Source organism: Balaenoptera musculus, chromosome 10 (assembly GCF_009873245.2).
Source record: "Balaenoptera musculus isolate JJ_BM4_2016_0621 chromosome 10, mBalMus1.pri.v3, whole genome shotgun sequence".
Lineage (NCBI taxonomy): Eukaryota > Metazoa > Chordata > Mammalia > Artiodactyla > Balaenopteridae > Balaenoptera > Balaenoptera musculus.
The window spans coordinates 20,936,864-20,950,162 of NC_045794.1; the positions used below are offsets into that span (position 1 = coordinate 20,936,864).

Sequence of the window (13,299 nt, forward strand, 5' to 3'; positions counted from 1 at the left end):
GTACATGATAACTGATAATCGGGGGTCTGGGAAAAGGTCAATACCCAGGTTTATGGCCTAACCTACAGAATGAATAGAATAACATGAGAGTAGGAGGGAGTAAGAAGAATTTGTGGGGTAAATTTAATTTAATTTAACTTGAGATAAGTCAAGTTTCAGGTTGATATGAGACATCATTAATACCGTGTAAGGAGATTTTATAGATAACTATATACCCATATTCATAAACTCACCCGTGGGACTTTCAGGAGCAGACACATATTTGTGAGTTATCAGCAAAGAACCAAGCAGGTGGATGAGATTCCCCAAGGAAGGAGGGCAGGCAGAGAGAGAGCACAGAGGATAATGGACTCTTGATGATTCCATTGCCTAATAAGAGAAGGCAATGGTGGAGGAGACCAAGAAGGAGCTTTGGAGTGATGGGGGGACATCAGGAGAGGGGAGCCAAGGGATGAAAAAACTTCAAGAAGGAGGGGATTATAGATCGATTTGGATGCTACAGTGAGGTCACGTAAGATAAAGACTGAAAATTATCCATTGGATTTGGCAGTAGGGAGTTCACTGATAACTGGGGAGAGCAGTTTCCTTGGCGCGTTGGGTGCAGGGACAGAGTAGTTCACTGATCACAAATGGGAGATGAGGAACTAGAAACAGCAACTGTGGACAACTCTTCCCAGAAGAAGTGTAGCCAGGAAGCGCAGGAGAGGAAGAAAATGCCATAGCCGGAAGATGTCACAGGGTTGAAGGGGGATTAAAAAAACTTGAGTATGTACATATTGATAAGGATGATCCAGTGTTTTACCTGTATTATTTCATTTGTTACATTTTATCAAAATCTTAGTTTTCAGTTGTCCAAAAATTACATGACATGGTATCAAGGGCCCTACCAAGGAAATTTGTCTTGGCCTTATTTTTTATGGAAAATTTCTGAGAATGTTGAATAATAATTATCCTAAAATAATTATATACCTATAGCTTCTCCTTTAGATTTCCCCAGGCAGTATAGTGCAACTCTCCTATTATGGTGATTCTTGTATAGATACATTTGTAGGACAGTTGGTCAGTGACCTTAAAATATATTCAGATGGAGTAAAAGCCAAACATAACACAAACTTAGCAGCTATTTTGCCATAATTTCCCCAACAATCCATCTGGAAAGCTGCGTGTGATCGTTCTAGATCACCGCCCCCTCTTCATCCATTCAGTCCTATCTCTCCCTCAAGCTCCAGCTTGTTCCTTGTCTGCAGAGACTTTCCATGCTTCTCAAGCCATGGTGTTGCTCTCTTCCTTTTGCAAAGCACATGTTTATCTGTCTCTCATTTACTTGGCAATTAATCCTAGTTTGCTTTGAAGTAACTTGTATCATGATTGCAGCTTTTCATGTACTTCTGTTCTTTATGCCTCAGCTAGATTAGAAACCCCCTTGGAGTCAGTCCTCTTTTCTTCTGAATGCCTAGCACAGTTCTTTGCATACTATAGAGTGTTTTTTTGAACAGGGTAGGCAGGAGAGGACAGGAAGTCGAGAAATGATTGGTTATGAAGGATTTCCACTCTATGTTCAGCAATAAAATCTCTTTATGATTTTAGGAAGCCAAAGGGGAACCAGAAACAATAAATGAGCACAGAAAAGAATGTGTGGCAGGAGGTAAGGAATGTTCTCTTCCAACCCCCATGTGAACTTTTATTCCCTGCTGGTATGTTTTATCGATGAAATCTTTCTGCGTAAAGATATGGCATCTACAACTCTGCATCTCTAGATAAAATCAGCCAAATAGAACTGATTTTGATTCAATTTGTAGCGTTTTCAAAAGGCCATATTTATGCTACATTGCCTGTTAAGCTCAGAGGTCTTGTAATAACTAGTGCCCTATTGTGAACTAAGAACCACGCCAATGTTGTAGCAAATTCTAAGCTCTACTCTGAGATTTTTTTATTGTTCCGTCTAAAAGCAAATAAGCCAGTATTTGAAGAATGAGTGCTAATATGCTTCTCTCCCCATCTCCCTTCTGTTAGGATAGAATAGTGAATAGAGTTCTGGCTTTGGAGTCACTCACTGTATGCTTGGTCACTCTCTTACTTGCTGTGACTTTGGCAAGCTATTTAACCTTGAGTCTTAATTTCTTCATCTGCAAAGTGGAAATGATGAGTAAAAAAAAAAAAAAAAAGTACCCTTTATGAAATATAGACTGTACTAAGTACTAGGCTAAATTCTCTATATGCATAGTTTTATTTAGTTCTCCCCAATACCTGTGTGAGCTAGGTAAGCTGCAATTCAGTTTCCTAGCCTATAAACTGTAGATAAGAACGGTACCCACTACAGAAGGTTGGCTGTGAGGATTGAAGAAATTACGTAAAAAGCATTTAGAAAAGAGCCTGATAAAAGTTCTCATAAAAGTTAGCTACTATAGGAAAATCATCCTTATTTTGTAGATGGTTTGATGAAGTTGTGACTTGTTCCAGGTCACTTAGTTTTAAGGATCAAAGTGTCGACTGAAAAAAAATGCACCACCTAAAAGTTGAGAATTATGTTTTATCCGCAGATTTACTGAGGACTTAAGCCTGGGATGTAGCCTCTCAGATAGCTCTGAGGGACTGTTCCAAAGAGGTAAGGGAAGAGGCAGGACATACAGGAGATTTTGCAAAACAAAACAAAATAAAAAACCACCAGGTAGTCCAACATCAAAAGATAACTGCTAATTATAAAAAAACCCAGACATCTCAAGTTAATGAATTTAGCCCTTGTCTATGTATGGGAAGATGCAAGAGTCTGGGCTTATTGAAATCATTCCTTTGATATATAGGGACAGTATCCTGCTTTTCTCCATTTTAAATCCCCTCAGGGTGCACCGCAGCTACGGTGGCTGATGGCTTGATGGTCACAACATTATTTGTTTACTGAATGGCAGGCCACATTCTTTGTCCACAACAGCTAGGATTTAAACCAGATCTTTTCAAATCAGATCTCTATACTTAACGCTCTTAATAACTATTATTGTCTTCTTTGTGAAGTAGTCATGAAGAGTATCATTAATATGTATAAAGAGCTTTGTTCTGGGACTGGCATATAGTAAACCTGTGGTAAATGATTGATATCATGTTTATTGTTGCTGTTATTATTAGCAGTATGATTATTATTATTATTATTATACTATTGTTACTACTCCTAGTACTACTACTACTACTACTACCCCAATACCTGTGTGAGCTAGGTAAGCTGCGATTCAGTTTCCTAGCCTATAAACTGTAGATAAGAACGGTACCCACCACAGAAGGCTGGCTGTGAAGATTGAAGAAGTTATGTAAAAAGCACTTAGAAAAGTGCCTGATAAAAGATCTCATAAAAGTTGCTGGTTTTAAATCCTTGGTCCGCAGGAAAACCAGGGTACCAGCTGAAGCTATGCATTTGACCATGGAATCAAATCAAATAAACATTCAAACGCAGAAAGAACAAATTGGGCTGTCCCTTGACTCTGAGACATCTTCAGGTTTTCAAAGACTATTCACGTGCTGAAGTGTGAGCCAATAATTTCAACATGATTGTGATCCCCAAAGTGTAGCATAACATTATCTTATATTTAAGCAAATGCATTATTAGCTGGTGATCTTCTCAGACATATTTCAATGAACGCCTTTGTTTAGTGGAGGGAGGCCATAACCACATTGGATTGAATGTGCCTGTAGCTGTTAAGCCTGTTTAACCAAATACTATCTTATTGTCTTTTAATAGGCGCTGCTGTTTCCTCTCTTCCTGTGAAGTCAGTTAACTTTAGACAAAGTGACAAGTAAGCTCCTCCTCATACAGCATGCTCACATTTTTTGCTTTTCTGTTGAACTATGTTTGAATAAGTTCTTTCTCTTATCTTACAGCACTTCTGCTAATGAGAAGGAGGTGGAGGTAAGTTTCAAGCAGATGTTTTTTCCTTTAGTAAAAAAATACGTGTTTCAGACTCACTCGCCTGCAGTCCCTGCGAGCTTTTGCACGCGCTTATCGTACGTTTGGTGTCTGTCTGGCTTGGCCATGAAAGCGCAGGGAAAGCCTATGCGTGCCAGCATTATTTCACTGGGAGGAGAAAGAAATGCCTCAGTGTAATTTGGTATTAAACTGGAAATTTGACTACATCCAATGTTCTCTCCTCACCCTCACATTATTTTGACAACAGGCCGAATTTCTCAGGTTATCTTTGGGATTTAAATGTGACTGGTTCACCTTGGAGAAAAGAGTGAAGCTTGAAGAAAGATCCCGTGACTTGGCAGAAGAAAATTTGAAGAAAGAAATCACTAACTGTTTAAAACTGTTAGAGGTGAGACTCATAACATTTGGGGACTACACGTTAGGTTGTATTATTAATAAAGTTTTCAAAATTACGTTAGAGTTTACTTGTATGACTAAAACCAGCACTAGGTACCAAGCCCTGCCTGACTCAAATGTGAATAAATAGGAGGTAAGAATTCAGGATCAGGCTAAGATAAAAGGTTCACCAATAGAAGGGTATAAGCAATAAAACAAATAAATGTCGTTTAAAGTAGTTATGTGAATCTTCTGCCATCTCTCTGTATCTTCAAATAGATTTCAGGCAGAAGAGTAATTACGCAGAAAACTGAGCAATAGGAGATAATATCAATGTTAAGCTTCAAAGAAGAGAATCAAAAGACGATTTCCATTTAATTAACTGAAAAAAGAGAATGGTGACATTTCAGTCTTGTCAGATAATGGGCAAACCTTCTGTAAGGTACACAGAAGTGTAGCAACTACTATTATTCTTCTGCTTTGTGAAGTCACCATAAATATATGGATGGGTTGGAAAATTAAGGGGGTTCATTTTGGAAAAAGAAAATAAAAATATAGAAACCATATTCTGTTTTTTACTGTGGTTAAAAAAACACATAATGTAAAATTTACCATATTAACCATTTTAAGTGTACATCAGTAGTGTTGAGTATATTCACGTTGTTGTGAGATAGATCTTCAGAACTTTTTCATCTTGCTTACTGAAACTCTATAGCCATTAAACTATTCCCCTTTTGCCCTTCTCTCAGCCCCTGGTAATCACCATTCTACTTTCTGTTTCTATGAATTTGACTACTTTAGATAGCTCATGTAAGTGGAATCATATAGTATTTGTCTTTTTGTAACTGGCTTATTTTACTTAGCATAATGTCTTCAAATTCATCCATGTTGTAGCATGTGGCAGGCTTTCCTTCCTTTAAGGCTGAATGAAATATTCCATTGTATGTATATACCACATTTTGTTTATCCATTCATTTATTGATGGACATTTGAGTTACTTCCACCTCTTGGCTATTGTGAACATTGAACATTGTTGCTATGAACATGGGTGTGCAAATATCTCTTCAAGACCCTGCTTTCAATTCTTTTAGAAATATGCCCAGATGTTGGATTGCCAGATCATATGGAGTTCTATTTTAAGTTTCTGAGGAACCACCATACTGTTTTGCACAGTGGTGTTACCATTTTACAATCCTACTAACAGTGCACCAAGGTTCCAATTTCTCTACATCCTGGCCAACATGTTATTTTCTGTTTTCTTTTTCTTTTTTTTTAATTAATTAATTTATTTTTGGCTGCATTGGGTATTTGTTGCTGTGTGCAGGCTTTCTCTAGTTGCAGTGAGCGGGGCTACTCTTTGTTGTGGTGCACCAGCTTCTCATTGTGGTGGCTTTTCTTTGTTGTGGAGCATGGGCTCTAGGCGCACGGGCTTCAGTAGTTGCAGCACATGGGCTCAGTAGTTGTGGCTCGTGGGCTCTAGAGCACAGGCTCAGTCATTGTGGCGCACAGGCTTAGTTGCTCCGCGGCATGTGGGATCTTCCCGGACCAGAGCTCGAACCCGTGTCCCCTGCATTGGCAGGTGGATTCTTAACCACTGCACCACCAGGGAAGTCCCTATTTTCTGTTTTCTGATAGTAGCCATTTAATAGGTGCAATGCGGTATCTCATTGTGGTTTTGATTTGCATTTCTCTGATGATTAGTATTGTTGAGCATCTTTTCATATGCTTATTGGCCATTTGTATATCATCTTTGGAAAATGTCTAAGTCCTTTGCCAATTTTAAAATAGGATTTATGATTTGCAAATATTTTCTCCCATTACATAGGTTGCCTTTTCATTCTGTTTATTATGTCCTTTGATGCACAAAAGTCTGTCAGTTTGATGTAGTGCTATTTGTCTATTTTTGCTTTTGTAACCTATGCTTTTGGTGTCATATTCAAGAAATCATTGCCAAATACGATGTCATGAAGATTTCCCCCTATGTTTCCTTCTAGAGTTATATAGTTTGGGGTCCTACATTTAGGTCTTTAATCCATTTTGAGTTGATTTTTGTATATGGTGTAAAATAAGAGCCCAACTTTACTCTTTTGCAGTTTTCCAACATCATTTGTTAAAGAGACTATCCTTTCCCCATTTTGTAGTCTTGGCACCCTTGTCAAAGATCATTTGACCATATATGTATAGGTTTATTTCTGGGCATGCTATGCTGTTCCACTGGTCTGTCTTTATGCCAGAACCATACTGTTTTGGTTACTGTATCTTTGTAATGTGTTTTGAAACCAAGACATGGGATACCTTTATCTTTGTACTTCTTTTTCAAAATTGTTTGGCTCTTCGGGGTCCTTTGAGATTCCATATGAATTTTTCAATTTCTGCAAAAAATGCCTTTGGGATTTTGATAGAGATTACATTGAATCTGTAGATTGATTTGAATAGTATGGACATCTTAACAAAATTAAGTCTTCCAGTCCATGAACACAGGATGCCGTCCCCTTTGTGTCTTCTTTCATTTTTTCAGCAATGTTTTGTAGTTTTCAGTGTACAAGTCTTCATCTCCTTGGTTAGGTTTATTCTCAACTGTTTTATTTTTTTGGATGCTATTGTAAGTGGAATTATTTTCTTAATTTCCTTCTTAGATGGTTCACTGGTAGTGCATAGAAATGCAATTGATTTTTGTCTGTTGATTTTGTATCCTACAACTTTGCTGAATTTTTTTATTAGTTCTAACAGTCTTTTTGTGGAATCTTTAGGGGTTTCTTTATGTAAGATCATGTCATCTGTGAATAAAGATCATTTTACTTCATTCTTTCCAATATGGATTTTTTGAATATACTTTTTTACTTGCCTAACTGCTCTGGATAGAACTTCCAGTACTAAGTTGCATAGAAGTGGTGAGAGTAGGCATCCTTGCCTTGTTTCTGATCTTAGAGGAAAAACTTTCAGTCTTTCACCATTGAGTATGATTTTAGCTGTGGGTGTTCATATATGGCCTTTATTATGTTGAGGTAGTTTCCTTGTATTTCTTTTTTTTTTTTTTTTAATTTTTATTTATTTATTTATGGCTGTGTTGGGTCTTCGTTTCTGTGCGAGGGCTTTCTCTAGTTGTGGCAAGCGGGGGCCACTCTTCATCGCGGTGCGCGGGCCTCTCGCTATCGCGGCCTCTCTTGCTGCAGAGCACAGGCTCCAGACGCGCAGGCTCAGTAATTGTGGCTCATGGGCCCAGTTGCTCCGCGGTATGTGGGATCTTCCCAGACCAGGGCTCGAACCTGTGTCGCCTGCATTGGCAGGCAGATTCTCAACCACTGCGCCACCAGGGAAGCCCAGTTTCCTTGTATTTCTGTTTTTTTGAATATTTTTATCATGAAAGGTGTTGAATCTTGCCAAATGCTTTTCTTATCAATTTAGATGATCACGGGATATTTATCCTTCATTCTGTTAATGTGGTGTATTGCACTGATTGATTTTCATATGTTGAGCCATCCTTACATTCCAGGAATAAATCTCACTTGGTCATGGTGTATAATCCTTTTAATGTGCTATTGAATTCAATTTGCTAGTATTTTGTTGAGGATTTTTACATCACTATTCATAATGGATATTGGTCTGTAGTTTTCCTGTAATGTTGTTGTCTGGCTTTGGTATCAGGGTAATTCTGGCCTCAGAGAATGAACTTGGAAGTGTTCCCTCCTCTTCAATTTTTTGCAAGAGTTTCAGGAGGATTGGTATTAACTCTTCTTTAGCTGTTTGATAGAATTCTCCAGTGAAACCATCTGGAACTGGACTTTTCCTCTTTGGGAGATTTTTTTTTTTTTTATAACTGCTTAAATCTCCTTACTAATTATAGGTCTACTCAAAATTTCTATTTCTTCATGATTAAGTTTTGGTAAGCCATATTCTGTTTGACTAACAACTAATATATGCTCTTCTCTTTCTAACTAATGGTGGTTATTTAAACTGCAGTAAGAAACTGTATGTTTGACAATGGTCATTCCAGTTGTTAGCAACTTTCCAGTTGCAACTCATACATATCTGCCTGTTTCCGAAGTGGCTGCTATTCATTGAGCATCTATTGTGTGACAAGCAATTGGCATCTATTACCTCTCATGTCACAATATTCCTGGAAAGAAGATGTAGTTGTCTCCATCTGACAGATGAGGAAAAAGCAAATCAGAAAGCTTGATATTATAACATTTGTAGAATTAAGATGCAATTTATAGTCAATGATGCCTTATGGTTTTATTGGCAGCACTTTTCTTTTCTGATGCTATACAAAATTTATGGTATTTTAGACATGGGCAAGTATTAGAAATTTGCTTATGATCACACAACTAATGAGCAATGGCTTGTTGGCTTCCAAATATGCTGTTCTCTTAATTCTTTCTCCACTCCAGTGAAACAGATGGCCTTCCATCTGGAAAGCCGTCATCTTCGTTCAAGGGCACAGGTTTGAGATAAATATTCATAAGGCAATGAAGGCGTACCGGCCTAACCAGCCCAATCTCACCTTGTCGTCAATGGAAGAGCAAATACAGTAATCAGGGTCATATCTAATTCGAGTATATTTTTACCACTTTTCTTAAAAGTTCAAACTATGATCTTCATATAGTGCATTCAGTTCATTTATAGGCATAATTTCTTTACCATTGACAATTAATTACATCCCATCCTATTAATTGTAGAAGAAAGATATAAACACACATGAAGGAGTAGCAAATTTGGGAAGTAAAGAAGGAAGGGATCAAAAATAGTATAAAAGGCCTTGTGAATACCTGCATAGGTCTACCTCATAACCAACGAAGGTATTAATATTTCAGTATCATTCATTATTGGTCTTTGCTGCTGCTTTTCACCTTCCACAATGATAATAGATTCATGTGCATTTACAATATAGTCAGTGTTAGAATCACTTGCTGAATACTTGGGTTGGATACTTTTTAATACTTTACTTTCTGTGCAGTCTTTAACACCTCTTTGTGAAGATGACAGCCAAGCCCAGGAAATCATTAAGAAGCTGGAGAAGAGTATAACGTTCCTCAGTCAGTGCACAGCACGAGTGGCCAGTAGGGCTGAGATGTTAGGAGCCATTAATCAGGTAATTTGTCTCCCTTTCTCCAGTTACAATGAAATTACTAAAAGTGGATTACATTTCTAGGAAAAAACTATATTTGATCATTTCAGAATGTTCTTGATATTTTCCTATTTTAAACAATGCTACAATAAATATCCTTGTTTACGCATCTTTGCACACTCATTCATAGAGAAGTAGATTTTCAAAATTTTCTTTGTGGGAAAATCTGGGGAGACTTTAAATTTTTGAATCTCTACCTAAACAAACTTGTTAAGATATATTTTCCTAAGAAGGAGACATTTCACTGTGATAATAGTTTTAGTCTGAACATTTGTTATACACTTCTAATATTCTAGTTTCTTTTTAACCCCTCGCCAGGTAGTAATATTCTTTGTTTTATTTTTATTAAAGTTACGTATGTGCATAGCTTTTTTTAAAAAAGTCAAGTAGTTCTCAAAGCCTTCTTATCCCATTTCGCATGTTCCAGAGCAACAACTTTCAACTCTTTTGGTTTGTTTTTTATTAATATTCATATCTCCAAATAATATGCTTATACTGTCACTAAGTGATTTATTTTCAGTTTTAGATATTTATTGGTTTCCTACTAAAAAGATGAATATTTATTTATCAATCTTTCCCCCTCACACCTTTTCACTGTCTTTCACCTTATTGTTGATCTCTCTTCTTTCCTAACAAAGCTTAAATTCCATGGTCAAACACAACATTTGCTCCCTTGCACGAACCCTCAACACTTTTCCTTCTCTTGTTTTCTTTTAATCATTAGGAAAATCTACAACCTTGTTTTAAGTCCATTTCTCCACCTGATTATACCTGCATAGCTGGAAAACCTCACACCTCTATGCTGACTGAGTTCCTTTGAAATTCATCGCAAACCTCAAGTGGTCCTTGGGGCTTCCCATCTTTCACACTTTCTCCTTTCTCCTCAAATCACCATCATGTCCTCCCCTCTCTCTCTGTCAAATAATGACTTTGCTTCTTAACTCAGTAAGAAAGTTGAGGCAGTCAGAAGGGACCTGCCAAAAGCTCTGAACCTACAAGCACCTAAACCCTTGACATTGCCTTCCTTCCTGGTACGAAAGATGAGTTGTCTCTCATCCTATCCATGGCTAGCCGTCCCACCTGTATATAAGATCTCATCCCTTCTAAATTACTCAGAATCTTGGGCCCCGGTTCTCCCTGCGTTCTTCCATCTCCAGTTTTTCCCCACGCTACTGAATCATTCCCATCAACACACAAATACGTTGTTTTTAAGACAGGAAAAATAACACAAAACAAACACAAACAAAAAACATCTTTCACTCTTTCTCCTTTGGCTACCACCCTGTTTCTCTGTTCGCATTTTTAGCAAATCTCCTCAACAGAATTGTGCTCACTGTTTCCAATTTCTCTCCTCCCAGTCTCTCTGAAACATATTCTAGTCAGCCTTAACCTACTCATTTTCCTTAACCTGTCTGCTACATTCAACACAGCTGAGCTCTTCCTCCTCCTGGAAACACTCTCCTCACTTGGTTTCCAGGTACCACAGTCTCCTGGTCCTTCTCTCTACATCATGGGCCAATCCCTTCCAGACTCCTTTATGGGTCCCATCCTTTCTCCCAGCCCTCTTAATCTTGATGGGCCCCAGAGATTCACCTGTGCACGTCTGATTTCCATCATCACTCAATTCCCATACTATCCCATGTAGTCAACTGATGACTCCCCAATTCACACACTTATCCCAAACCTCTGCCATGAGTTTCAGACTAGAATCTGCTACTGTTGATGTAGCTTGGAAGTTTGATAAACAACTTAAGCTTAACACATCCAAAAATAAACTGTTGACGGTCCCTCCAAAAACTGTTCCGCACATAGTCTCCTTACCTCAGTAAAGGGCAACTCTGTCCTTCCAGTTGCTGGGGCTGGAAAACCTTGGGGGTAATTCTCAACACGTTTCTCTCACACGCCACATCTAATCCTATGGACAATCCTATTCACTTTACCATCAGAACATGTCTGGAATTCAACCACTCATTTCCTTCTCCACAGCTACCACCTTAATCTACGCCACCATTCTATTTTTCCCCAGATTACTACAATATCTTCCTACATGGTCTTCTTGTCTCCATCTAAGTCCAATCCCCACACCACCCCCATAGTCGCTTCTCAATAAAACAGTCAGAATAATCCTTTTAAAACTTAAGCCAGATCATGCTACTTTTTTTTTTCATGTTACTTATTGGTTCAAAGCCCTCCAGTGGCTCCTCATTTTTTTCAGAATAAAACCCAAAGTCCTTATGATGGATTAGAAAGATCTACATGATTCCCCTGCCTTCTTACCCCTTGGACTTTATTTTCTGTGACTGTATTCCTGGGTTATTGCACGCCAGCCACATGGGACTCGTTTCTGTTCATCATGCTGCCAACTCAGGCCCCCAGTCCTAGCTGTTCCCTATGCCCAGAATATTTTTCCTCCAGGTGTCCACATGTCTTAGCCCTCACCTTCTCCAAGTCTTGTTCAAATGTCACCTTCATAGAATAACCCAGCTGACCACCTGAGCTCCCTTGTAAAATTTCAACCCCTTCCACCCCAGAGCTTCTCATCCTCCCTTTCCCTGTCTTTTTTCATAATGCTGATCACATTTTAGCATATTATTATGTTTTACTGACGTCTTATTTGTTGTCTATCTCCTCCCACTAGAATATAAGCTCCATGAAGGCAGGAATATGTGTCAGTATGGCTCACTGCTTGTCTCCCCAATGCCTAAAATGTGCATAGCAAGTACTCAAAAAGTTTTTGTTAAATGAGGGAGTATATGACAACAAAAGCAAAAGCAATAGCAAAAGAATAGATAAATTGGACTTCCTCAAAATTAAAAACTTTTGTGTATCAAAGGACATTATCAAGAAAGTGAAAAGATAATCTACAGAATGGAAGAAAATATTTGAAGATCATGTATCTGATAACGGTCTAGTATTCAGAATATATAAAGAATGCTTGCAGCTTGACAGAAAGAGAAACAACTCAATTAAAAAATTCAAATAAGACTTGAATAGGCATTTCCCTAAAGAAGATATACAAATGGCCAATAAGCACATGAAAAGATGCTTAATTATTAGGGAAATGAAAATCAAAACCATAATGATATACCTCTTCACACCCACTAGGATAGCTATAATAATAGAAAAAGAAAGGAAGGAAGAAGGAAAATAACTAGTGTTGACAAGGATGTGGGGAAATTGCAATATTATTATCATATTATTAATATATTATTTAGCCATTAAAAGGAATGAAGTGTTGATACATGCTACAATGTAGATGAATCTGGAAAAATTTATGCAAACTATAGGTGCTAGACACAAAGGTCACATATTATATAATTCTATTTATATATACTATCTAGAATGGGTAAATCTTTAGAGAAAGGTAGAAGATTGGTGTTTGCTAGGTTTTGGTGGGGAGGGGTGAGTGGGGAGTAATTGCTTAGTGGGTATGGGGTTTTGCTTTGGGGTGATAAAAATGTTTTGGAACTAGATAGAAGTGGTGATTGCACAACACTGTGAATGTACTAAATGCCACTGAATTGTTCACTTTAAAATAGTAAATTTTATATTGTGAATTACACATCAATATAAAAAAAAGAAAAAAGAAAATGAATGTATTTTGTCAGGTTCAAATTCAAACAAAACTGTAAATAGATGTTTTTGAGACAATTGGGGAAATTTGAATATGGATTAGATGATACGATGTTTCTGTTAATGTTGTTAGAAGTGACCATGGCATTGTGGTTATTTAAGACAGTACACTCCTATTTTGTTTTTTTTTTAGATACTTACTGAAATGTTTATGAGTAAAACAACATGATGTCCATCACCTGTACTTAAAAAGAAATAGCATTCAAAATTTGAGATGAAACTCATATAGCAAAATGTTGGTGGTTCTTGA

The 13,299-nt window shown here is 37.6% G+C and overlaps 1 protein-coding gene across 2 annotated transcripts in view; it reads left to right on the forward strand.

Annotated features, from left to right (window-relative positions):
* The window catches only part of IRAG2 (inositol 1,4,5-triphosphate receptor associated 2), a 48,112-nt gene that overhangs the window by 26,103 nt on the left and 8,710 nt on the right, over positions 1-13,299 (forward strand). For both annotated transcript variants that reach the window (XM_036866103.1, XM_036866102.1), the window contains 5 exons: positions 1,588-1,645; positions 3,728-3,782; positions 3,868-3,895; positions 4,161-4,301; positions 9,246-9,380. In XM_036866103.1, coding sequence (XP_036721998.1) covers positions 1,588-1,645; positions 3,728-3,782; positions 3,868-3,895; positions 4,161-4,301; positions 9,246-9,380 — 417 coding nt within the window. The remainder of the gene's footprint in view (positions 1-1,587; positions 1,646-3,727; positions 3,783-3,867; positions 3,896-4,160; positions 4,302-9,245; positions 9,381-13,299) is intronic.